This window comes from Moschus berezovskii, chromosome 6, assembly GCF_049115385.1.
Source record: "Moschus berezovskii isolate FMDL1 chromosome 6, NW_MosBer_1.0, whole genome shotgun sequence".
Taxonomy (NCBI): domain Eukaryota; kingdom Metazoa; phylum Chordata; class Mammalia; order Artiodactyla; family Moschidae; genus Moschus; species Moschus berezovskii.
Window position 1 is genome coordinate 115,478,462 of NC_142465.1, and position 26,056 is coordinate 115,504,517.

The window sequence follows — 26,056 nt, forward strand, 5'->3', positions numbered from 1 at the left end:
ACAGGTCAGGGGAGTGGACTTGCGTTTGTGGGGTGGCGTTCTCTCTATCACCTTCCACGCACAATGACGGCAGACCAGTGTTTAAACCCTGTTTGAAATAGAGGCCATCTATTTCAGCTCTGGGTCCAGGGTGGGGAGTGTCTGGATTGCTCTCTTCTGGAAGATCTGTCAGGGACTCCAGAACGTTTTCTCCCTGAGACCTTGAGCGCTCAACCTTCCTTGGTTCAAACACACACACACACTTTTGAGTAACTGTAGATCATAAAGAGAATCAGTCCCTGGCATTTCAATTTTGTGCTGTAGAATTCATAGCCTCGTCACTGTGATGCTCTGGAAATGAGTTGATTTCTTATTTGGAAGGAAACTCCTCTGAGACATGCGGACAGCCTTCCTGAAAGGCGCTCGCACCCTCAGATTGTTCTCTCTCCACGAGGCTTGAAGCTGACATTAGGTGGAGGGAAACAAGTTTAAACAAGTGCTGCTTTTAAGGATCTGTCAGCTACTGCGCTCCTAGATTTGGCCGCTCACGAGGCAGGATCAGAATAGATCGATAGATCGTTAGAGATAGCTTCTTCACAGCCTCCCTAGCTCCCCCCATCTTAAAACCTGTATCTGTCAAGAAGCCCGTTGTAGGTTGGGCTCCCTGATCTTTGTCTAGTGACGACTTCCTTTGAGGGGAAGAAACTTGATAATAAATGCACACATATTCACCACCCACCTGATTTGGGCGCTGTCAGCTTGCAGATTTTATTTCTCTGTGTGATGGCCCCTTTTCTGTCCGTTTCTTCTGGTCTCTCCTGAGGTTTTCCTGCCCTTATGTCCCTAGGGGGCGCTCCCAAAGGGCTCTGCTGATCTCTGCACTTACATCCTGGGACACATCCCCCATCACCCTTTGCACACACACCAGTGACCAAAGTGTGTCCAGTGATCTCACAGAAGACATCAAAAATGGTGCATGCACCATGAATGTGCTCACAGAGACACGTGCACAAGATTCTGCACCCTTGGCCTTAACCTCAGTATGACTTTAGGTGCAGGAACATTTTTAACAGGTTTAAAAAAAAAAAAACTTTCTGGGAGGAAAAAAAAAAATAGATGGAACAGCTCAACTGTGCCCGCTCCTAAGTCTCCCATCATTTGCTTACGACTTACTCTGTGCCCACCCCACCCCCTCCCTGTTTCGAGTAACTAAAAACCAGACAGAGAAGCAACCTGAGGAGAGGTTTCTGGACTTTTTTATCTTTCTCCATGTGGATGGAGAGATATATGCTGCTTTCGGGTTCCATAATCCTAGGGGGCTATGTTTACATAGTAAAATACATCCTACCAAATCAGGAAACTGAAGAATGGGAATCTCTGCAGTGAGAGTTAGGTCACTGATGGTGAACAAGAGAAGTGGGGGCAGGGGAGAGATGGAGAAGCACCACCTGGTGACTTGGGTGGTGCTGCCCCTGAGTCCTTCCCCACTCCTCCCCCGCTTCTCTCCTTGCCCCCTTTCACAGACATGCAGAGAAGGGCATCAGAAAGAGGCTGGATCTTTAAAAGGCAGCTTTCCAACTTTGCACACAAACAGGTAACAGGAAGGTACAGCAAAAACCCTCTCATCTGAAACACTGTCCATAGAAACAAAACCTGTAAACGTGACTAAATGGCTGCACAATTTTGATGCTCTCTGCAAGTTACCTAGAAGTGTTTTGTTTTTTTCTTATACTTGAAATAGCTTTTACAATATTATTTTGATGGCTTTCTTTTCTCTCTTCTGGTGGGCGGTAGAGAAAGTGGATGTTGGGATTTAAGGAAGTTTGAGGGGAGAAAAGGGAGGATATGGCATTGTCTTTTTTTTTTTTTCCTTAAACATAGAGGTTTAATCAGACTCCCATCTGTTGAAATTGCTCCTCATATGACTGGTTTTACATGGACACAGAAACTAGGCACTTTAGAGGTGCACTTGCATGGCAGGCTGGGCCCCCCTTTTCTATATTTTATTTTACTTTTTTAGTATAGTGGTACTTAAAATCACTGGTTCACTTAAAAAACAAACAATAAAATGTTAAACTCTACTAATGTACAAATAAGCTGAAAAGTTGCATTTTATGTGTATTTTTTGCCATAGCAGGTACTGTATTTCTCATGCTGGATTTCAAAAAAAAAAAAAGTCAAAAACAAAAATATCTAAAGGGTGGTCTTTTATTGGATTGTGACAGGTTGAGTAATAAGGAATTAAGTCGTCGTCATTTCATTAAAACTGAGAGATGATGTAATGCATATATAAGAGTTTTCTGAAGGGTTTTTTTTTGGGCTTTTAAACAGCTTATTTTTGTTTTTGTTTAGTTTTTTATTTTATTTTGGAAAGATATGATTGTATTATGTGCAACTCAGTTGCTTACATTATAACTACAAAATATTTTTGGGTTCCTGGAAAAAAAAAGAAAAAAGACTAATAAATGTGTTTGGCTGCTAAGCATTTATTGTGGCTTCCTGTTTTCTTCTGCCCATTTAATTTGCTCATTTGTTGAATATTTATACGTTTTTCTACTCTTCTCCGTCACCATCGTCCACACATAAAAAAGCTGACTGACATTCGGCATCTAACAGGACCTCCACTTGGTCTATCTTGGCTTGTTGTGGTTTGTGTTGCTGGGCTTCTCAGGTTGATCAGTCGGTGATGGGTTCAGGCTCCTCGCCACCTGCTGCGCTGCTGGGATTGGACAGTCTGAGAGAAATTCAGGTTCTCTTGCTGCCTTTTTGTCGCCTTGCTTTCGCCCCATGTGCCTTTGGGAGGGAGGACACTTGAGGGGAGCTGAAGGAAGGACAATGCGTGCTTGGGGCTCTGCCACAGCCTGGGAAGGTAACCAGTGCCACCTCTGAACAGGAAGCCACCTTGCCTGTGCCTTCGCCCTGCTTGCTGTGCTCACCACTGAGGAATGGGAGAGCCTCACGCTAAAGGCCAGCTTGTTCCCATCTGAACAGCCTGTTAGTTATTGTTCGCTGCTGGAGACTTGTTAGACCTGCGATCATGCAACACCACTAGAATAGCAAAGGGGAAGAATGGAAGGAAATGAATACACTTGTCTCATTCCCAGCTAGTGTTGTGTCTGATTGACTTCTCAGAACGCTGAGTGAAACAGTACTATAGCAAAGCCTGTTTCAAGAGGAAACGGCAACTCAGCAGAATTCAATCAGCTCGAACTAGGTAGCACTAACTGATTGCTTCCTATTAGCTGGGCACTGCCCTGAGGAGCAGAGAAGGCAATGGCAAGCCACTCCAGTACTCTTGCCTAGAAAATCCCATGGATGGAGGAGCCTGGTAGGCTTCAGTCCATGGGGTCACTCAGTCGGACACAACTGAGCGACCTCACTTTCACTTTTCACTTTGACGCATTGGAGAAGGAAATGGCAACCCACTCCAGTGTTCTTGCCTGGAGAATCCCAGGGACGGGGGAGCCTGGTGGGCTGCCGTCTGTGGGGTCACACAGAGTCAGACTCGACTGAAGCGACGCAGCAGCAGCAGCCCTGAGGAGACCATGTGACTTCATCATTTAATTGAAACCTGTCTCAGTCACCATACTAGGGAACCAAGGTTGGATTCCAAAATTACCACGCCAAAATGCCTCGGCTTCCAGACACCTGGAATTCTGAAAAAGTGGTCTTAAGCAAGTCTGCTGTACAAAGGGGTAGGTCATGTAGCACTCAATTCTTACCATAAAATATGCAAACACCCGGAAATGTGAGGGAAGAGGAGAGGTGAACTAGATATCAGAAACACCTTGCGGGCCTGCCTATGCCAAGTAAGTATTGTTTTTGTGGAATTGAGGTGGTCATTGCAAAACCTATGAAGACCTTTATCACTAATGACTTTATTTTAAATTTTGGTTATTTTTAAAATGCATAAATTGCTAAGTGTGGAGGGCGGGTTGTAGAATTGAAAATGGTTGTCAAGACTTTAGGCTCTGACTCAGCCCTCCTGGGCTACGCTGTCACCTTAGGTGACTTTAGCATCCACTTGGGAAATCCATCCTAATGGCCAGGTTTCTGCACTTCCCCCAGTCTGGCCACACGCTCCCCATGTTGTTGTTTAGTCCATGAGTTGTGTCCAACTCCTGATGAACCCATGGACTGTAGCCCCCAGGCTTCTCTGTCCATGGCATTTCCCAGGCAAGAACACTGGAGTGGGCTGCCATTCCTTTCAAGGGGTCTTCCTGACTCAGGGACTGAACCCAGGTCTCCTGCATTGGCAGGTGGATTCTTTACCACTGAGCCACCTGGGAAGCCCCCTGGTCACCCCCAAATTGCTCCCCTCCTGAGTCACTAATTTCAGCATCTTTGACCTTGACCTCCTGTCTTCCCAACTGGTCCCTGCTCCTCTTTGGCTTCGTTTGGCCTCATCAGCCATTCCAGGATGCTGGCCTATTTACTTCCTTCAAGTCCATCAGCCCTTTCCTTTTCCCACATCCTTCCTAAACCAGTTTAAATATAATAGCCTATAATTTTAATAATATGGTTGCTAAAGTTCCTACTTTGGAAAAATCCTATTTTCTGTTTTCTACCAGCAACCTAAAGCAGCATCTCTTGGGGCGGGGGCGGGGGGGGGGGCCGGGAAAGTCACTGCAGAGCAAATAAGGACTCCTGTCAACCTACCGTAGCCAACCAGCAAGGAGACCCTGATACTGCCAGCAAGCATCCTGTGTCCGCTTGATACAGGGAGAAGATCAGAGCTATCGGAAGAATTTCTCACAAATTTCCTGCTTCCAAACTAATCAGAGAGGTGCTCCTGTCAAGTGTTTGTTCCACTAGTGCTTGAGATCCTTTCCCTTCCTTGTCCCTACCTTGGATTTTTCTTTTTTTTAACCATTTTTTTAAACTTTTGTTTTATATTGAAGTATAGCTGACTAACAATGTTGTGACAGTTTCACGTGAACAGCGAAGGGACTTCGCCATACATACACGTACCTATTCTCCCCTCCCATCCAGGCTGCCTCCTTGGCTACTTTAAACTCTGTAGTCTCCATGCTCTATTCACATGATCAGCTGTCACCCCCATCCCTACCCTAAGCTACTCGATGCTGTTTTCTTCACAAAATTTAAGCACTTTCTAAATGAGCTTGTTTAGACTTCATTACGCCTCTCCTTCACTGGACTGTAAACACCAAAGAAAAAAAAAAAGGGCAGAGTTCTTTGCTGTGGTGTTCTCCAGCTGGATCATCTAAAACCCCGATGGCTTTAGTTACCATCTGTGTGCTAAAGACTGCTAAATTTATATTTCCAGCCCTTTCCATTGGGGTCCAGACTTGTGTATATGTAATTGTCTACTCATCATTTTGAGACACCTGGGTATATTAATGGTTTTGCTAACTTGGTAAGCCCAAAAGAGAAGTCCAGCCTGCCTGCTTGGCCCTTCTCCCACTCCAGGATAAATGGCACTGCTATCCTTTCAGCGATAAAACCTAGAAACCTAGGAGCATCACTGAGTCCACTCCCTGCCTTACTCCCATAACTAACCCATCTCTTCATTTCCTCTGCTGATTACGTCCTGTGCCCAAACTACATCACCTACACCCCTAGGTCTTACCTAGTCCACTGCATTAGCTCAGCCTGTTTCTCACATGGCATTCACTCCAGGTCCCTGCCCCAATCCATTCTACACATAACAGCTGAGATGATGTTTGTCAACACATAAATCTAATGAAGTCATTCCCCAGCCTAAAACCTTTTAGTGGTTTTTCATTGCTGAGAAGAAAACCCCAAATATCCTTCTTTCCTACAGGGTTCCCCTGTTTGCTTCCATCTCCTCTAAAGGCATCTCCCTCCCTCTCTTTCCACTCTTGTCCTCCCCACTGAAGCCTCCTTAGCTGACCACTGTATCCCAGTGCCTAGTACAATGCTTGGCGCATGCTAGGCACCACTGAAATGAACGATCCTCATGAGTAACAGAATTTAGGAAACTAGGTATTTTAAAAGCCTGAAATAAAAGGATAGATGTAAAATTCCCAATTTTAGAGATGCTGCTTTAGATATAGTGACAACCAGCTGCAAGTGTCCAGGTGGCCTTTGAAGATTAAGAACCAAAACTGAAGAAACCTGTGGGCTCAGAAGGTAAGACTTGCAGACGTGTGAACAGTTTCCAAGGGGAGGAAACGTGGGTGAAATCTTGAGGAAATTCCCTCCGCTTCCTTTTACAGAAGTGAGAGAAGGCTGGAACATCAGAGAAAGAGCAGTAAGAGAGGAGAATCAGTACAGTTTAGTTTTCAAAACAGGAGGGAGGGGTTGTCAAAAAGGTTAAATATTTCAATCAGCCACGGGGAATGACTTAATACAGGAAAATGGAAAACTGTTTAACTCAGAAATCAAAATGATTTTAAAGATGTACATTGGGAAGCTTGTTCCCAGTTCTTATGTGGCCTACTCTGTTCCATGCATGTCTACCCCCACCCCCACATCGACTTTATTAGTGATTTGCTATGCAAATAGGCAAACATTATGGCAAAAGACCTTTTGATTTCTTTATTAGAGAAGAGACTGATGATCAATGAAGGTAGTTGAGAGGATATGAGAGTGCAGAAGCTGCATCAGTACTAAGGAGTCAAGCAGGGAGGACAATAAATGTGTTGAATTACAGGAGCCCCAGACACTGAGCCAGGTAGGAAGTCGGCATCTGTGTCACCTGCCTTTGCTCCTCACTGTACACCTGGGGATCGTGAGCATATTTTACAGGTAAGAAGACCCAAGTGCCAAAAGATTATCACCCAAGTCACAGAGCTAGTACCTGGGCAGTTCTGGAACGGTGGGTGAAGAGGCAGCCAGTAAGATTTTCATAAAAGAGCAAATGAAGATGATTCTGTAGTGGAAGAGATATGTGCATTTCACACACACACAAAAGGGAGACAGAACTGGAGAGATTCAAGATAAAATAACAAAGAGCAAGATCCTTTCCTGAATGAAGACAGAGTCTGGAAACAGAAACTTTTGGAGGAGGCAACAGCAGAGTGAAGCAGAGCCAGTGAGGCTGGACAACTGAGGAGAGTGAGGTTGGCAGAAGGCACCGTGGAAGGCGAGGGTGTGAGCACAGCCCAGCAGTGCCAGCCCTGGAGCACTCCACAAAGAGTGGGGAGTTGCACGGAGTGGCCTTCATCTTTCCAGAACTGTCCTCACCCCCCAAAAACCAATCCTCTGCAGCTCCAGAGGGAAGGTAGGTGAAGAAGATGTGGGTGATAAGCCCAGGTAACTGATGGGCTTCTCCGATGGCCAAGGCATTCCAGGATTGGTGGTGTGGTCCACTCTGACAATTCTGAAGCCCAGGTGGAGACATGAAGATGAAGACACTGAAGGAACGTGAGAGACTGGGGGAAGAGGAAGGGCCATGTCAGGATCTAACTTGTATCTTGGAAACTGTGGGCCTTGTTTCCCTTTGTGGGCTAGGCGCCTCTGGATGGCATTCATTCACCCAGCAAACACTCACTGAGCACCTGTGCTATGTAAGGTCCTGTGCTGGATCCACCTGCCAGAGACACCGGAGACCAAGGCAGGCATGATCCCCGCCCGCACCAAGTTTGCCATCGATGGAAAAGGCCAACAGCACTGAACTCTGGTGAGAGTTACGAGAGAGGCCTATATGAAATCTGAGGTGGGAAGGGAGAACACTACAGGGGTGGTCCGTCTGTTTTTTGGTAAATCATGAAAAAAACAGCAGAAATGGAAAGGTGACAAGAAGTTATTGTCAAAGATGAGATCTTGCGAATCTTGAGATTTAATCAGAACTTTTAATATCCCTTAAGTCTTACGGTTACTGGGAAAGGGGCCAGGGCCGTTCACCTCAACCAACAAGCTGAGAATTCAAAATGAACGTCCCCTTATAGTGAGACACTCAAAAACAGGTAATTTCAAAGCAATATAGTAGCTGCTGGAGAAGGAAATGGCAAGCCACTCCAGTACTATTGCCTGGAAAATCCCATGGACATAGGAGCCTGGTAGGCTACAGTCTATGGGGTCGCAAAGAGTCAGACACGACTGAGCGACTTCACCTCACCATAGTAGCTGCTACTGTAGCACAAAGGAAAGAGTTCATTTGAATCTGGTAAGAACTGGGCGCCTGGAGCCTGTCCCCCTACACTTAACGCCTAGCTCTTGCCCTAACTCCTAGCTCATGCCTTTCTAGCCACACATGAGCTATCTCAAGACGGTCAACCTCCCCATGCCTTCACTTTGTCACCTGAAAAATGGGGATCAGAATAATGGCAGGCATTTATTGAGCACTTACTCTGCACTGGAGAGTAGTGTATTGTATTATTTATTAATACCTGAACAATTCAGGACCCTCACGTGGATTTAATGAAATCACGTGTGTAAAGCACTCAGGACAGTGCCTGATACCTAGTGAAAGTGAAGTGTTAGTCCCTCAGTACCCTCGGACTCTGCAACCCAATGAACTGTAGCCCACCAGGCTCCCTCTGTCCATGGTATTCTCCAGGCAAGAATACTGGAGTGGGGTAGCCATTCCCTTCTTCAGGGGATCTTCCTAACCAAGGGATCGAACCAGGTCTCCTGCATCGCAAGCAGATTCTTTACCGTCTGAGGCACCAGTGAGACCACCATAAACCTTAGTGGTTTTATTATTAGTGGCCAACCAGAGGGAAGAGTGGGTTCAGCGGGTGACATTTTCTGACCTGGACCTTGAATAAGTTGTAGTGAGAAAGAAGTGTCCCAGGGCGGGGAACTCAATGCCGATTTCCTTTGTCTTGTAGTTGTCTCAGAACCTGTGCTGGGGGCCCCGGCAGGCGGTAGGAGTAGGGTAGGGGGAGGAGACAAAAATAATAGCAAAAAAAAAGTTATTTCCAAATGTCTTGGACATCAATTTGATGTCCTCAGAGCAATCCTAAAGGCGGGTCTTAATGTACCTTTTTTCGGATGAGAAAACGGACGCAGAGCTGCGGAGGTAACTTGTGAAGTACTGATCACGTTTCTCGTAAAACGAAGAGAAACTCTTTAACCTTCAGTAGCGAAGAGCCTCGGAAAAGGCAATGGCACCCCACTCCAGTACTCTTGCCTGGAAAATCCCATGGACGGAGGAGCCTGGTGGGCTACAGTCCATGGGGTCGCGAAGAGTCGGACATGACTGAGCGACTTCACTTTCACTTTTCACTTTCATGCATTGGAGAAAGAAATGGCAATCCCCTCCAGTGCTCTTGCCTGGAGAATCCCAGGGACGGCGGAGTCTGGTGGGCTGCCGTCTATGGGGTCGCACAGAGTCGGACAAGACTGAAGCGACTTAGCAGCAGCAGCAGCAGCAGCGAAGAGCCTAAACCCGGAAGCCTTGAGGGTTCAGGTCTCCCGGAAACCCCAGGGGTGGAACCAAGTGGAGGAAGTCCCGCCCTCAGACTTCCGCTTCCGCCCTCGCTGACCCTGTCTACCCCGGCGGAGTCAAGAGTCCGGGATGGCCGCGGGGGGCGACCGTGGCGGGCGGGAGGCGGCCTGCGGGCACGACAGCTACCGCTCGCCGCTTGCTTCCCGTTATGCCAGCCCGGAGATGTGCTTCCTGTTTAGCGACAAGTACAAATTCCGGACCTGGCGGCAGCTCTGGCTGTGGCTGGCGGAGGCCGAGCAGGTAACGCACCTGGAGGCGGGCCCGGCCCCGCACGTGCCAGGCTGGGACTTCCAGCGCGGGCTGAGCCTCCCGCGGCAGCTGCCCCGCTATTTTCGGCCGGGTGTTCCCTTTCCGAAGAAACGGCCCCAGGAAGGCCAGGGCAGGAGGCCCAGCAGTCGCCACCTGTTACCTCACATGTTTTAATGGTGTAGGGTTAGAGATGGACGGTGGGCGGCGAGAAGTGCAGTTGCACCGCCGAGCGCTCCTTCCGTGCGGTTGTGCTCGCTTCTGTACATGTCTTTACCCGGTTAACCCAGAAAGACTTTGCAAACTAGGCGGCGGTTTCCCACGTTATAGGAGAGAAGACCAAGCCCCGATGACGTGCCAGTGAGATATTTGCTTGTAGCCATTATGACAACCCACTCCAGTATTCTTGCCTAGAGAATCCGATGGAGAGAGGAGCCGGGCGAGCTATACAGTCCATTGAGTCGCCAAGAGTCGGAAATGACTGAAGCGAGTTAGCACTCACGTATTAATAAAGGAACCCGGGTGTGAACCCGTGACCATGCAAAGCCTGACTGAGCGCCCGGCCACCTCGCCCTCCACATGCCTCTGTGTAGTCAGAGACCTGTCACTGCAAAATACACATTTCCTGGGCCATTATTTCCTCTTCACTAGATTGCCTTTTTTTGTCTCTGGGGAGAGAGAATCAGGGTAGGGGGTTATTAGATGCGAGTTACGAGTTTTGAGAGCTTCATGTAGAGGTATTCTGCCTAGCGGTTTCAGAAATAGCCCCAGAAGGATCTTCACAGAAGCACTGAAGGAAGCTGAGAATGATCCAGAGAGCTATAGAGTTTCCGAGGAAAATGCCACAACAAGCAAGATGGCAGTCCTCTCCGAAATGACATTAAGTAACCTCAGAAACAATCTGAGTACCTACCTAGGACCAAGGTTTAGGGTCCCCGAACAGGAAACTTTCTTCCTAAATTTTACGCCCTTGCTATCACCTTGCTCAAGAAATAAAGTAGTGCATGACACTAGCAGACACAATACTCTATAATGGTTTATACAGGAAAAGAATCTTTAAAAAGTAGATGGATATGATACCTGATTGACTTTGCTTTTCACCTGAAACTAACACATTCTTTTAAATCAACTATACTCCAATAAAATTTTTTAAAAATGCTAGCAGACATTTCTACAGTGCCTGCTATGTGTGCTCAGCAGTTTGAAGACCTTAAAAATTAATTTACTAATTCTCAAAACAATTCTTTATAAGTATGTGATTCCTGTTTTACAGAGGATAAAATGAAGGCACAGATTTCATAAACACAGAGCTCAGATAACAATAATAGTAGATCAGAACATGAAGTGTGTTGTGATTTGTTACCTATTAGCATGTACTCTGTTTTCTGTTTTACTTGGTTCTCCCTGTAAATGAGGCTGGTGCCAGTCACCATAGCTTCTAAGAACTTCAAGCTGGAATTGAAATGTTGAGTCGGTATGTATCCTTTCCTCTGCCCAGTCTACACATTGCCTGAAATACATCCAATTTTGATATCTCCTGAGACTGTATTATCTGTTAGCTAGGGTGTCAAAATGAACAGCATGAAGTACATAATAATTTAATAGTTTAAAAAAAAACTTGAAGAAGAGATTAGGGCAAGTGCAGAAAATTCGTCGGCCTTGGATTTTCAGAGGATGCGTTGCTTGGGGAGGAAGCAGTTTGACCACACTGCCCCCTGCTGTTCTATTTTGGGAGGAACCCTACTATGTCTCCGCTCAAAGATCCAAGGCAGCTTGGCCAGATGTAGTGTGACTGAGGAATTGAATTTTTACTAGTTTAAATGTAAATAGCTACATCTGACTAGATAGGTCTTAAGATGTGAGCTCCTTCTCAGGACCAACCCTTGGGACTTTGAAGTGAGGTTTGGGTAAAATTCACCAATGTACATACTCAGCACTTGGCTCCAGAGTTCCAAGGTGCCTGTGGGCTGCCAGTGTTGTTTGTCACCCTGATTTTATTCAGTGATGGATGAAGGTAAGATGTTGATGTTTTTTTCTTCTCATTAATATCTCCTGGAATTGCTTTCAGTTGCACTGAATTCGCTGCACATAATTTGTTGGCAGAGCTACTAACGCATTGCTAATTTTGGTTTCTCTGACTAAATCCATCTAGATCAGATATAAAGCTGTGGCTGGGATCCCACACTCTGGGCACTTACAAGCTGACCACTAAAGAGTCTAAGCAATAAATACCACAAAGCTCTCCTTTCAGGGAGTCTATACATTCTAGAGAGGCGAGACAGGCTAAAAGATGTGTAAAAATGTCGTATGGCAGTAAGTGCTCTAAATAAAACCAGGTTAAAGGGATAGCGAGTGACACGGAAGACGGGTGTTTCATATTGATGTCAGGAAAGCCTCTCTGAGGAGATGGCATTTGAGCCCAGAGACCAGAACCTGTGAGGGAGTGAGCAGAGATGTCGGGGCAGAAGGAACAAATCAGGACTACGTTGTTGTGTATATTGGAGTTTACTTAGACTATAACTTGCCATGATTCATTTAGAAAGTTTTCTGGGGACTTCCCTGGTGGTCCAGTGGGTAAGAATCCACCTTCCAATGCGGGGAATACAGGTTCGATCCCTGGTCAGGGAGGTAAGATCCCACAGGCAGCAGGGCTGAGCCCTGCCCTCAAAAAGAGCCCACGTGTCGCAACAAAGGCCCAGCGCAGACAGAGTTTTTAAAAAGATAGTTGTCTTTTCCTTCCCATGTCCTTTTAGTTGAATTGCTGCAAATTTTAGTTTAAGAATTGGAAGGTAGGGCATAAACACTAACATGAATCAGTTTTCTTTTTTACTGTCCTTTCCCTTCAAATAATGTGACATAAGAAGTTATTTCATTTTATTTTGCCTGTTCTGCAGACACTGGGTTTGCCTATCACAGATGAACAAATCCAGGAGATGAAGTCAAACCTGGACAACATCGACTTCAAGATGGCAGCTGAAGAGGAGAAGCAGTTACGACATGATGTGATGGCCCACGTCCACACGTTTGCCCACTGCTGCCCCAAAGCAGCTGGCATTATCCATCTTGGCGCCACCTCCTGCTATGTGGGAGACAATACGGTAAGAACCCATGCTATTCTGTGTCCACTAGAACTCAGGCTTTATAATGCATTTATACATTTTAATTGATTTTGTCCATTTTAGGAAGTGACTCCATAGGTCTTACGATCTCAGTGCTCAGGAGTTTTCTGCTTTTGGTATCCTTCCAGTCTAAACTGTAAGCCCCTAATGACCTCCATAAAATGATATACAGATTCTGCCTATAAACATCAGTATGCTGGACATAGCTGAGAGCTTAGCATTTTAGTGGCCAAAGTAGTTTTCCGAAGGGAGTTTCTTTCCAAAGTCCTTTATAACTCTTTGCTGTGACTTCTGAAAAGAAAAGTTAATTGCATTATAATTCTTAAATCCTTTAATTAGCAAAAGTGTCTCATAGTCAAACATGAAAAAGTAACAAGCAGGCATTTTCCTAAGAGTTTACTAGATGAGCACTTCATATGTATTCCTTTTTTCATCACATCAGGCATAATAGATGCTGTTGTCTCCATTTTTAAATAACTTTATTAAGGTATAATTTAATACCATAAATTCACCCATTTTAGACAGTTCAGTGAGCTTTAATAAATTTATGCAACTCAGCCTCATGACACTCTAGTTTTGGAACACACCCCTCATCCCAAGACGGTCTGTCTTGCTTGTTTGCCATCAATCCCCACTCCTGCTTCCAGTCCCAAACAACTGCTGAGACCTGCTTTTTGTGTCTGTAGGTGTGTCTTTTCTTGAAATTTCATGTAAATGGATTCAGAATATATAATCTTTGGCTCTGGCTTTTTAATCCCCACCTCCACAGATGAGGAAACTTAAAGAGGTTGAAGAACTTGCCCAACCTGGAAAGGATACAGACCTGGGTAGAATGACTCCAAACCTCTGCCCTAGGGCACCCGTGGGACTAGAAGTCAGAATCCAGATACACTTCCAGTTCAGAAAGAAGCCAGTAGTTTTTAAGTTGCCCCCAAATAACTTTTTTGGTCTAAAATGGTACATAATTAAAGGCATCTGTGTATAAATAGTGAGTCAGATAATGGGAGAAGAGCAGTCCTCTAACTTGGAGTATCCTTTTTAAAAGTACCCAGCATGTAGTTGGGCTCAACAGGTGCCGTCTCAAGCATGTGTTGGAGTTGCTTGCAATGCTTACATCATCTCACTCCCCCAAGAACAGCTTTAAATTTCCTAAACCTAGATCCTTTAGTTCATGCCTTTTTTGTTGTTAACAATGACAGACATGAAAAAAAAAGGGAGCAGAGACTAATGGAATGTGCCCTGTGGAGTCTTCTCAGAAACTCAGATGCTATTGTCCAGGAAGATATAAACCCTGTTGACCTGGACGTCTTTGTCATATTCATGACAGGGCTGCCCCTTATCATTTTCCAGTTAAGTTAGATACCCCGTAAATAGGGCTTTATAAGTATAAAGGCTTTGTGCTTATAGATCCTAGCAGTACTGCTCTCTCAGTTGGTGGGCTTTTAAGACAGTAATCAGAAGAGTTCTGTTAGCAGCTTCTGACTTGCATAGTGTATTGCTGAAAGTGAGATAGGCAACTAAGAAACCCAGATGTGACAGCCATAAAGTGTTAGGTCATAACATTTGGGCAAAGCTGATTAATGTAAGACCACTGCATTTTCCCTTACAGGACCTGATTATTCTCAGAAATGCATTTGACCTGCTTTTGCCAAAGGTAAGAAGTTGACAAATTTCCTGCCAGTCCTAAGATTCTCTGTGACAGGAGATGGGCACCACCTTGTATAAATCAGCACAGTATAGATCTAAATAAGTTTCTGTGTATTCAGATGAATGATGCTAGATCTGATCTCTAGAACTAATTGTCTCTTCTTGAGTTAAAACACTATATGAGTTAGTGCTTTTAAAGCATAGCCTTTTAAGTGAGGGAAGTGTAACCGGCAGCCTGTTGCTGGAATGTGTGGGTCAGATTATGATTTTGTCTGTTTTTCTTCATGAGCATGCCAGTGGTGTTAAAACTATGCAGAAATAGTTTGTGGCATTTTAGGTAGTCAACTCAGTTTTTGAATGTTGTTTGGTACTTTAAGATACAAAGATGAAAAAATGTGGCCTCTGCCTTCTGTGAGCTGAAAGTGTAATTGTAGATGAATTTGTCTTCAAGTTTAGTTCGTTTTTATGCAGTGCTCAGCCTGAATTCACTCTCTTTCTCCCACACCATCTTCCTTGCAGCTTGCCAGGGTGATCTCTCGACTTGCCGACTTTGCCAAGGAACGAGCTGATCTCCCCACCTTAGGTTTCACACATTTTCAGTAAGTGAGAAGGTTATACCTCTTGGGAATTGGGCTTATTTATGGGCATCCAGCTTCCATTTATTCCTTCAGTTCTCCCTTCTCCATGGTAACCTTGAGGTTAAGAAAACTCAAAACATAAGTACTTGGGATGCCTATGAGAAATGAACCTTATACCTACCTTAAAAGCTCTACTGCTGAGAGAGTAAATCTAATGGTTTGTTTCATTGGAGACTATGTATACAGATACGTATTCAGAAAGTATTCTCTTTTTGTTGTTGCTGTTAATACTCTGACACTTCTGGTATCCTCTTTGCCTACAGGGAGATCTTCTAGTGGTAGGGAGGAGGTTGGAAAGCAGATCCTATTTAGGTCACAGGGCCTGATCCTTCCTTTCCCACTCCAGGAATCAGTGCTGGTTGGTAGAATCAGCCCAGGTGGTTCTCCAGGTCAGGATAACAGACAGCTAGTTTGGGTAACTATGAAGGACCAGAGTTTAGGTGGGTACCTTCCTGTGATGTGAGTGGGAAGGAGAGGGGTTCTCCCAGCCTTGTGCCCCAGGAAGGGGGCACTCTTGATTGCTCCCTTCTTAGATCTGTTTCCACTCTGCCTCTCAAGAAAGTGTTCTTGATTCAGTGATTCCATTCTTGAGTATTTAATGCAAGTCATCCAAATTATGGAAAAAGCTGTATGTACAAAGATCATTGTTATAATATTATTTATTTTCGTAGCCTTGGAAACAATCTATAAATGTCCAAGAATAAGAGAATAATTAAATAAGACTGTAGTATATACATAGGTTAGAATAATACACATCCAGGAAAATGACGCTTGTTTAATAAGACATGGGAATGCACATAGGTCAGGAAAAGACAGCATATAGATTGTACAAAGACTGGAAGAAGGTGCCCCAAGGTGGACATACTGATTACTCTGGCTTTTTTTTTTTTTTAATGTGCAAGCATTTTTATGATTACCAAGTAAAACCCTTTTTTAAAGCCAATGATGTCATTTTTGGATTGCTAGTGGCAGGTTTCAAGTGATGATACTTGAGTCATGGTGTATTGGCATCTGCCTTATGTTTTGATGGGGTAGGTATTGCTATGGCAACAAGGATATCATCTCCTGTAACTTAGGAAAGCCTATTGAGTTTAATTTAACCTTCCTTAAATTAAGGCCTACATTATTCGTTGCAGAAACCAGAAGGATTTGTTCATGTGAGGGGGTTGTTGCTCCGTGTATGTGGCTGAGCCGTGACAAAAGTTGCCCTCTGTGCTGGCTCCCTCCACACCTGGCATCACCTGTGTTGCAACCCTTCTTCGGCATCTGCTAGAGAGTGTTCAGGGAATACAGCCATTCCAGTATTCCTTTGGGGATGGTGGAATGAGAGGTGTCTGCTGCCACAGTTAGCAGGCATTAGGAACTCAGAAAATGGTATTGATGCATAGATCTCACCTCAGAATGGATCAGTCCCTGCAATTAAAAAGGAACAGCTTTATTGAGATACAACTGATAACACCATAAAATTCACCCATTTTTTTGTATATTTACAGAGTTTATGCAGTCATTACCAGCGTGTAATTTCAGAATATTTCCATCACCACCCCCTGAAAAGACCTGTACCCTTTAGCAGTCCCTCCCATCTCCCCATTCCCTATCTCCTGGCAACCACAAATCTGTTTTCTGTCTGTGGATTTGTCTCTTGAACACTTCAGTCAAGTAGAATCATTTAGTGCTCATCTCCTTGTGACTGGCTTCATTTCACTTAACATAGCGTTTTCAGTGTTCATCCATGTTGTAGCATGTGTCATTTCTTAATGTCTTTTACAGCCAAATAACACACAGTTGTATGGATACGCAACCTTTTATCTGTTCACCAGCTGCTGGACATTTGGGGTGTTTCCACTCTGTTGCTGTTGTGTGTAAGGCTGCTGTGATTAGGTCCATGCAAATTTCTTTTCTTTATTATACCAATAATCTATTTAAGGAAAACTATCGTAAGATTAATTTGGGATTATGTGTCTTCTTTGGACATTCTTAGTGGGGTGCCTTCCTGTTGCCAGCTGTCAGTATCATTCGCCTAATAGAGAAGGCTGCTGCTGCTGCTAAGTCGTTTCAGTCGAGTCTGACTCTGTGCAGCCCCACAGACGGCTGCCGACCAGGCTCCACCGTCCCTGGGATTCTCCAGGCAAGAACACTGGAGTGGGTTGCCATTTCCTTCTCCAATATGTGAAAGTGAAAAGTGAAAGTGAAGTCGCTCAGTCCTGTCCAACTAGTAGCGACCCCATGAACTGAAGCCTACCAGGCTCCTCTGTCCGTGCGATTTTCTAGGCAAGAGTACTGGAGTGGCTTGCCATTGCCTTCTCCGATAGAGAAGGCTAGGTAATCTATTAGAACTCTGGCTTTATTCTAGTTTATTCATAATCACGTTTTGTGTTATAAACAGACCTGCGGTTGGCTGGCTTTGATTTAGACTGAAGACAAAGCCATTAGCTGCTCAGTTAGAGTCCTCTGATTGTGTGTGTTTCCAGGTTGTCCTCGGCGGCTCAGCTTGGTCTTCATCGGGTCTTGACTCTTTCAAAGTCCTTTCTTTCCTGCCAGTCTAGAGTCAGTCTCCGGTGTCCTCGTTTTACTTTTTGATAGCATTTTAAAAATGAGCAGGTTTCTTGTTTCTTTACTTTTTTACACTACAGAATGAGCTCCACTGGACAGGGACTTGGTCTGTTCTGTTCTTTGTTGTATTTCCAATACTAGGAACACACTAGATGCTTGGCGAGTGTTTGTTATATGTGTGTTTCTTGCCAAGAGCTGGGGACAAAGCAGACATTGTCTCTGCCCTTATAGTGCCTCTTGATGATGAAGCAAGAACTATGCGAGTGGCCCTTTAGTTTTATAACCTTTGAATATTTATCATTGAATCTGCTTAACTAGTATTTGCTTAAGCTTTTTAGCTCTTGTTTTGTCTTCACTTTAATTCGTTCCCTTTCCAGAGGTAACAATGATTACGAGAAGAAGCACCAAAGGTTTTATGAAACAAGTCATTGGTCTGAGACTTCTGTGTGTTCTCTTTGGGTTGTGTTCAGGCCTGCTCAGCTGACCACAGTTGGGAAACGTTGCTGTCTCTGGATTCAGGATCTGTGCATGGATCTCCAGAACCTGAAGCGTGTCCGGGATGAGCTGCGCTTCCGAGGCGTGAAGGGTACCACTGGCACCCAGGCCAGTTTCCTGCAGCTCTTCGAGGGAGATGACCAAAAGGTGTGCTTAGAGAGTGACCTGGGCGAGGCAGACCCAACCGTGGGAGTGCCAGAAACAAAACTGACCCCCAGGATGGTAGGAGCGATGGATCTTGGGGTGGGTACAGTCTCGACAGGAAGGGTACTGAAGGCATAAACCTGGGCAGGATGACATGTCAAGATGTTTTCATACTAGACATGCCTGGATTTCTATGGGGATGTCTTTTCTTCCCAAGGTAGAAGAGCTTGACAAGATGGTGACAGAAAAGGCAGGATTCAAGAGGTAGGTGAGTAGGGAAAATGTTGGTCTCCCTATTAGGTAGTAAAAGGCAGTATCCCTCCAGATTTGGCCTTAGCTGTTTGTTTGTTTTTTCTTTTCTGTGTCTTTCCAGCCATTTCCTTCTATCTCTGGTGTGGTTTTGTTTCCTGAATTCTACTATATTCCTTATAATTTTTAAGAAAAAAGGGAGCTGTTTAGTTGTGAGTTCAGGAGAATAGCCTTATCTGTGTTGTTTTGATTTTGTTTTTACTGAAGCCCTCTGGCAGGTTGGTCTCAGTCTGTCTGTTTGCTTCAAGGGCCCCCAGGCTCCCCTGTGGTTCCTTGTTTTTGTTGTTGTTTTTATGTAAAATATTTCTTTCTTTATTTGACTGCAGTGGGTCTTACTTGAGTCATGTGAACTCTTAATTGTGGTATGTGGGATCTGGTTTCCTGACCAGGGATCAAACCTGGGCCCCCTGGATTGGGAGCACAGAGTCTTAGCCACTGGACCACGAGGGAAGTCATCCCTCACCCCTCACCCCCGACCTCCCACATTGGCTTCTTGTTTCAGGGACTTCACTAGGCTGCAGCAGAACAGAGGCTTGCTGGCCTGTTTCCTCCTTGGGTCAGGGCAGCCGCCTGGCTTTAGTAAAAAGTAGGGTGGGGAAGTGCAGTTTCTTCCTGGAGCCACTAATCAGTGCAGTCCTGGACTCAGTACAACTTAATACCTCAGTGAAACCAAGCCTTTGCTTAGGGTCTGCGTTGGCTCACCTGTCTGACAGTTACATTTTGAAACATTTTCACTTAAAGCTCTTTTCTGTTTATTTCTAGGGCTTTCATCATCACAGGGCAGACCTATACACGAAAAGTAGATATTGAGGTGCTCTCTGTGCTGGCTAGCTTGGGGGCATCAGTGCATAAGGTAGGTGGAGGCAGAGGTGGGTAGCGGCGCCACACACTGACCGCCAGCCTCAGGCTCCAACTTCATTGTGCTCTCAGGATATCAGATAGCGCTGTTAGTAATTTGGGTCTGTCAGGGGAGCCTCTTAACTGAAGGTGTGTGAAAAAGAAGGATTGGTTCCAGCATTCTCCTTAAGTTCATCTTGCCGTGGTCTGCCCGTGATATCTTAAGCGGTGTTCCACCAGAACATTCCCATGCTGACGGTCAGCTCGGTGGCAGCACCCAAAGAGCTCACCTCTTCCATCAGTCAATCCCCTGCCTGGGCCCCGAGTACTGAGAATGTGGGTGACGCCTGTGCCCCTGCTTCCCTCAGATTTGTACCGACATACGACTCCTGGCAAACCTCAAGGAGATGGAGGAGCCCTTTGAAAAACAGCAGATCGGTGAGTGTCGTGTGGAGACCTGGGAATACCGTGAGATGCGGGGGGTTTGTGGGCGCATGTGAGCAGATCAGCCAGCAGCCTGCTCGGCCTTCCACTGTCCCCTGAGGACTTCCTGCCTTTGCTTCTTGTCCTTTACACGGGCAGGCTCAAGTGCAATGCCATACAAGCGGAACCCTATGCGCTCAGAGCGGTGCTGCAGCCTGGCCCGGCACCTGATGACGCTTGTCATGGACCCCCTGCAGACGGCATCTGTGCAGTGGTTTGAGCGCACACTCGATGACAGTGCCAACCGGTCAGTGAAAGGGGCATCACACACAGCAAGTCGTAGAGGGCACAGAGGGGCCTGGGAGCAACAGGACTACAGAGCATCCCTGTATTCGCTCCTTGTCCGTGGGAACCTGGAGTCTTAACAGGGAGGCAGGAACACAGTACAATGTGATACGTGTTACAATATGTACAGGGTATCCTTGTGGGGTCAACGGTGGGGGGTTGTGGAGGAGTCGAGGGAAGCTTCACAAGGAGGCAGTGCTGTAGACTGAAGAAAATCTAAGCATTTAACATGTGAGACAAAATTGGAATCAAGTATAAAGCACAACGGGGAAGGCAGTGGCAGCCCACTCCAATACTCTTGCCTGGAAAATCTCATGGGCGGAGGAGCCTGGTAGGCTGCAGTCCATGGGGTCGCTAAGAGTCGGACACAACTGAGCGACTTCACTTTCACTTTTCCTTTCATGCATTGGAGAAGGAAATGGCAACCCATTCCAGTCTTCTTGCCTGGAGAATCCCAGGGACGGGGGAGCCTGGTGGGCTGCCGTCTATGAGGTCGCACAGAGTCGGACACGACTGAAGCGACTTAGCAGCAGCAGCATAAAGCACAAAGGCAGGAGAGAGAACAGTTTGGAGAGTTAGTTACTGGTAGTCAGGTAGCCCTGGAGAATGAAGTCTGTTTCAAGAAATGAGGTGGGAATGCTCGTGGAAAGTAACCAGTTTATGAAGGGCCTTCTGGGTCCTAAAAACGATATTGTTCTGAAGGCAGGTGGTGTCAGCTGTGCTATCTTGGCACAGTGACCTCTTGATTAGGTCCAAGATGGGTCAGGAGTAATTAGTAGTTACTAATAAGGTACAAGCATGCACGTGACTTTCTACTTTATGTATATACTTACTTGAAAGCAGATTCACTCTCATTTGCTTGTATTCTGCTGGAATTTCTTGAGAGGAAATGATCAGTAGTTAAAGCCAGCTCTCTGGATTGTGTTCATAATCCAGGATTTATGGAAATAAAACATGTGAACTCATTCGGAAGTCAGCCATCGACTGTATTTTAGCAAACTGTGACCTAGTCAGCTGTGCCCACCAAAACACCCTACAACACTTTGGAGAATCAGTTATAAGACAGGATGCTGGTCAGAACAAGTTAGGAGGCTGCTTTAAAGACCCACGTCCACGCTGACATGGCGGCACTGTGACTCGAGAGGATGTGGATATAAATTGATTTCACAGGGACTGGCCTGGGCGGTTGGCTGGAGTTGGGGTTTACATGGTAATGCAGTACTGGTGCCATTTCCTGAGGCAGAAGCTACAGGAGAGGAAGAGTAGGGTGAGGAGCTGAGCAGGAGGCAGTGGAGAAGCGTCTGCATTCAGTCCTGGGCTTGAGGAACCTACCAGTGAGCTGGGTGGAACTCTCCAAATAGGTGTATGGCCTGGCACCTGGGCTGGTGGTCTGGGCAAGAGGTGATAGATTCAAGGGTCATCAGGATATTGAGGCTGTTGAAGGGAATTGTCCCACTGGCACATCTGGCATGAGACGTCAGTAGGGCAGCTCCTTGAGACACACCCTGCGTTTCACGGAGATTGTTATTTGTTTTAAGTGATAACTGAATTGGCTGTTTGTTTTTCTAGACGTATCTGTTTGGCGGAGGCGTTTCTCACCGCAGATACTGTGCTGAACACGTTGCAGAACATTTCTGAAGGATTGGTGGTATACCCCAAAGTAAGAGGCCTTGCTGAAAAGCACAGTATTCAGGAGGGGTTGGAGTATGGCAGGGAGTGGGACCTTGTGCTCTGAGTGAGCGTGTTGGAGGAGCTCTTCCCAGCCAGAGCTCACTCTCCACTTTGTGACACGAGCTCTCAGGAACAAGTCTGTGGAATTCATAGACTGGTTTATAGACCAGGGAAGAAGCAGTACTTTGAATTGGCTAAAAACTGTCTGCCAGCCTGAGTCATCAGCTCTGCTGTGGCTGAGGGGGTAGACTGTTGCGCTGGCCCATTTGTAGGTGCCTGAGGAGGATGGGTTTGTTTCCTCCTGTACTCAGCTCCTGAAGTCAGGCCCCAAACTGGAGCAAACTTGAGGTTTGAGGAATTTTTCTGATGAAGTCAGTATCCCTTTTTAAAATCAAAATAATACTCTGGAGTATGAGAAGACTTAAACAATACAGTACAGAAAAAGACAAATTCTTCTACCCTCTTTCTTCGTGGACGTGGGAGATCATGTCCCCACTGTGCATGTTTTTGGTCGTAGTTTATGTCTCACTGTGCGTACAGCTTTGTAACCTGAGGCATCCTTCTTGGTGCTTCACTCTTCCAGGTCATTGAGCGGCGCGTTCGGCAGGAGCTGCCTTTCATGGCCACAGAGAACATCATTATGGCCATGGTGAAAGCCGGGGGTAACCGCCAGGTGTGTAGCCCCTTGTGCTCATGCATAAATTGAAAGTACTGCGCCTTTGGTCCTGCTCTCCTCCCTGAAGAAGAGTGGACGAGGTTGTTTCTGTCCTTCCATTCACTCATGGTATTGGTGCAGAACAGTGACGACAGACTGTCATAGAACAGGCTTATCTTTGGAGGGTAATGGTGGTGAAATCAGTTAATTAAAAAGTGACTTCCTTAATCACTTGCAGAAAAGATCTGCTTTCAGTGAAGAAATTAGGTCTGAGTTTCCATGGGAAATGCCAGGAAGTAGGCAGGACGTAAAAGCAGATGGTTCATGAAGCTTTAGAAGAGGCCTTGGTAGCACCAGCCATAGACAGCGTGGACGTTCAAATGCCTGTTGTTAGTGAGACCCCAGTGCCTCCTGTCTTCCCAGGATTGCCATGAGAAAATCAGAGTGCTCTCGCAGCAGGCAGCTGCTGTGGTCAAGCAGGAAGGGGGTGACAATGACCTCATTGAGCGCATCCAGGCTGATTCCTACTTCAGTCCAGTCCACTCCCAGTTGGACTGTTTGCTGGATCCTTCTTCTTTCACCGGCCGTGCATCCCAGCAGGTGAGCATCAGAACATTTCCGTGGGGCTGCAGTCCTCCCCAAACACGCTCTGTTTACACCACTGGGCTGCAGAGCCTGGAGTACAATCTCTGTTTCTGCTTCATAGAAAGGAGGTATGATGAGAATGGGGCTAGTTAGAATTCAGGGCAGGTGGCTGCCTAAAACTTAAAGTGAAAGTCACTCATTTATGTCCGATTCTTTGCAACCCCATGGACGAAACGGTCCATGGAGTTCTCCAGGCCAAAATACTGGAAAGGGTAGCCTTTCCTTTATCTGGGGGATCTTCCCAACCCAGGGATTGAACCCAGGTCTCCCGCATTGCAGGCGGATTCTTTACCAGCTGAGCCACAGGGCAATCTAAAACTTAAAATTTTGGTTATTTTGAGAATGCCTTAAGTTCATTTCTCCCTGAGGATTTCTCTGAATTCTGCTCTGGTCTGGAGCCTGTGGTGTAATGGACAAAGATTGGGTTTTACTGTCAGGTAGCTCTGGGTTCGGGCTTCCTGGGTAACTCAGTTGGTAAAGAATTCACCTGCAATGCAGGAGACCCCGGTTGGATTCCTGGGTCAGGAAGTTCCCCTGGAGAAGGGATAGGCTACCCACTCCAGTATTCTTGGGCTTCCCTGGTGGCTCAGACAGTAAAAAATCCACTTGCAATGCAAGAGACCTGGGTTCCATCCCTGGGTTGGGAAGATCCCCTGGAGGAGGGCATAGCAACCCACTCCAGTATTCTCATGGAGAATCCCCATGGACAGAGGAGCAGTCCATGGGGTCACAAAGAGTTGGACACGACAGCAACTAAGCACAGCACAGTAGCAGCTGCAGGTTCAGTCTTGACTTCCTGCTTTTACTGGCCGATGGGATGGAGATACATATCTTAGCGTGTGGACTGAAAGGCCTAGTTTGGTGCATAGTAAGTATTCAGTAAACATTTGTCACTTTTCCTCATGGCCTTTTGAAGATTACAAGGGCTAATTCAAAAACATTTATTGAGTGCAGACTAGGTGCCCAGACTGTGTTTGGGTGCTGTGTTTAATTCTGGTGCTTTAAAGATGAATAGATAATCCTTATCTTCAGGGAACTCAAAACTTAACAGTAAAGGCTTGTAAATAGGTCAGTGTGATACCAAGTACATTGTGATACCAAGTACATTGAGGGAAGCACACCTTTTTTAGGATCACAAAAGAGACAACCCTGCAATGCAGGAGACCCGGGTTCGATCCCTGGGTTGGAAAGATCTCCTGGAGAAGGAAACGGCAACCCACTCCAGTACTCTTGCCTGGAAAATCCCATGGATGGAGGAGGCTGGTACGCTACAGTCCATGGGGTCGCAAAGAGTCAGACACCTCTGAGCGACTTCACTTTACAGGGTAGTAGAAGTTGGAAAAGACTTCTCAGAAAACATGATATCTGAGCTGAATCTTAAGGACAAGCAGGAGTTACTTGTAGGGAATACCAGGATGTGAAGAGACAACAGATGCATGGATGTCCCAACATGGGAGAGAGTTGCCAGATTGTCAGGTGCCCCCAAAGTAGCTAGGATTAATGCAGAAGACAGATGGGGACCTATCATTTATATTTGAGACACTCTGATGTACTCGATTTGAAGGACTTAAACTGGAGGTGAGAAGACCAATAAGGAGGCTGCTGCAATGGGTGAGCAGTTGGTGACGAGGGCATTGAGCCAAGGCTGGGGTGGATAGATGCACACAGGGCACAGGTCTGAGGACTGTTAAGGAAGTTAGTCACTTGGAAGCTGGTTGAAGAGGGAGGAAGGAAGAAGCATGATGATTTTAGCTTTGGTAATGAGTGGAGAATGGTGAGACCAACTGAAAGGATACAGCTGGCTGGTTTGGGCGGGGGGACGGGGTGGGCAGCAGCCTGGTGGGGCGAGCTGCCTGTGTTTAGGGAGAGATTTCTGCAGGGAGTTGAAAAAAATAGAAGCTCAGTGGTGGCATAAAACTTTATCCAAGTAAGTCTCTGTGTTATGAAGTGACATTGAAAAAAGGATTTTCAAATTTTAACGTTTTCTTTTGTCTTGCATTTGCTTTCTTCTTTGACAGGTACAAAGATTCTTAGAAGAAGAGGTGTGTCCCCTGTTAAAACCATATGAAAGTGTGATGAAGGTGAAGGCAGAATTACGTCTGTAGAGACGGAAGAGAATTTAACAAAAACCACTGTAGGCTCTGTTAACTTTTATTGCCAAGTCATAAAAACTATTACTCTAGTGCCATATTTTATTTCAGGAACTGTTACCATAAATTAATACAGCACTTTTTTTCTTTCCATGGTGTTTTCACATTTCTCACGTTTGCAATGCAGAAATAAATTGCATTGTAGTTTGACTCTGTTTTTCACAGCAACACAAATTTGCATCATAAATGTAGCTCATAGTTTGCACTCTACTCTTTCAAGGCACATTTTCCAGCTAGTCTAATCCTTTTTACATGTTCACTTGATTGCAAGATAGTGAACAAATTCTTGGTCCTCTCTTCTGAAAGTTTTATCTGGGCCTTGAGAAATAATCTGGATTCAATGATTCATTATGGCCACATACCTACATTTCAGTTGTATTTGATGAGAATAATTAATGAAATTTAGAACTGCGATAAATTGTCAAAAGGAACTGATGTGATCTTCAGGCTGACTCAGCTGAAGTTGTGCCCAGCTTCATTTGCTCTTTGGATACGACTATCTGTCAAGGAGATGCTAACTGGAGGTATTGATCTCATCGAGGCATTTGACAGTCTCTGATCCTGACAGCTGACTGAACCAGCTGCTGTCAGAGGTGAGAGAGAGTGGATGATCACCCTGCTGGAAGGAAAGCACTATTATGCCATAGGCTTCTGTCCTGGGCCCTGCCTCATTCTGCATATTTTTCCAGCAGAGATGAAAAGGAAGAAAGTTTATTTCTCAGGTTTGCAGATGACACAAAACTAGGACAATTAACCAAGGGGTTTATCTGGTAAGATAATTAAGATGTCATCCAAAGAAAATAGATTAATATGCTGTGGCC

At 45.7% G+C, this 26,056-nt stretch overlaps 1 protein-coding gene and 1 long non-coding RNA gene across 4 annotated transcripts; one reads left to right on the forward strand and one right to left on the reverse strand.

The window, feature by feature from the left end:
- Window positions 1-1,830: 1,830 nt before the first annotated feature.
- On the reverse strand, window positions 1,831-9,293 carry LOC148777739 (uncharacterized). 2 transcript variants are annotated; one of them, XR_016037717.1, is made up of 3 exons: window positions 8,892-9,293; window positions 8,661-8,755; window positions 1,831-3,027 (listed from the first exon to the last, which is right to left on the reverse strand). It is a non-coding gene; the product is annotated as an uncharacterized LOC148777739 (long non-coding RNA). The 2 variants fall into 2 exon arrangements; XR_016037716.1 differs by lacking the exon at window positions 1,831-3,027 and having other exon boundaries at window positions 8,589-8,755; window positions 8,892-9,286.
- On the forward strand, window positions 3,020-25,385 carry ADSL (adenylosuccinate lyase). 2 transcript variants are annotated; one of them, XM_088837514.1, is made up of 13 exons: window positions 3,020-3,674; window positions 12,499-12,702; window positions 14,333-14,377; window positions 14,890-14,969; window positions 18,032-18,203; window positions 18,418-18,464; window positions 19,272-19,362; window positions 19,715-19,784; window positions 19,929-20,076; window positions 21,684-21,774; window positions 22,369-22,458; window positions 22,864-23,040; window positions 25,104-25,385. In XM_088837514.1, exons 2-13 carry the CDS (start codon window positions 12,538-12,540, stop codon window positions 25,188-25,190), a joined length of 1,263 nt encoding a protein of 420 aa, XP_088693640.1. In that variant the 5' UTR covers window positions 3,020-3,674; window positions 12,499-12,537; the 3' UTR covers window positions 25,191-25,385. The 2 variants fall into 2 exon arrangements, with proteins under 2 accessions (XP_088693640.1, XP_055252424.2); XM_055396449.2 differs by lacking the exon at window positions 3,020-3,674 and adding an exon at window positions 9,360-9,598.
- Window positions 25,386-26,056: the final 671 nt, after the last annotated feature.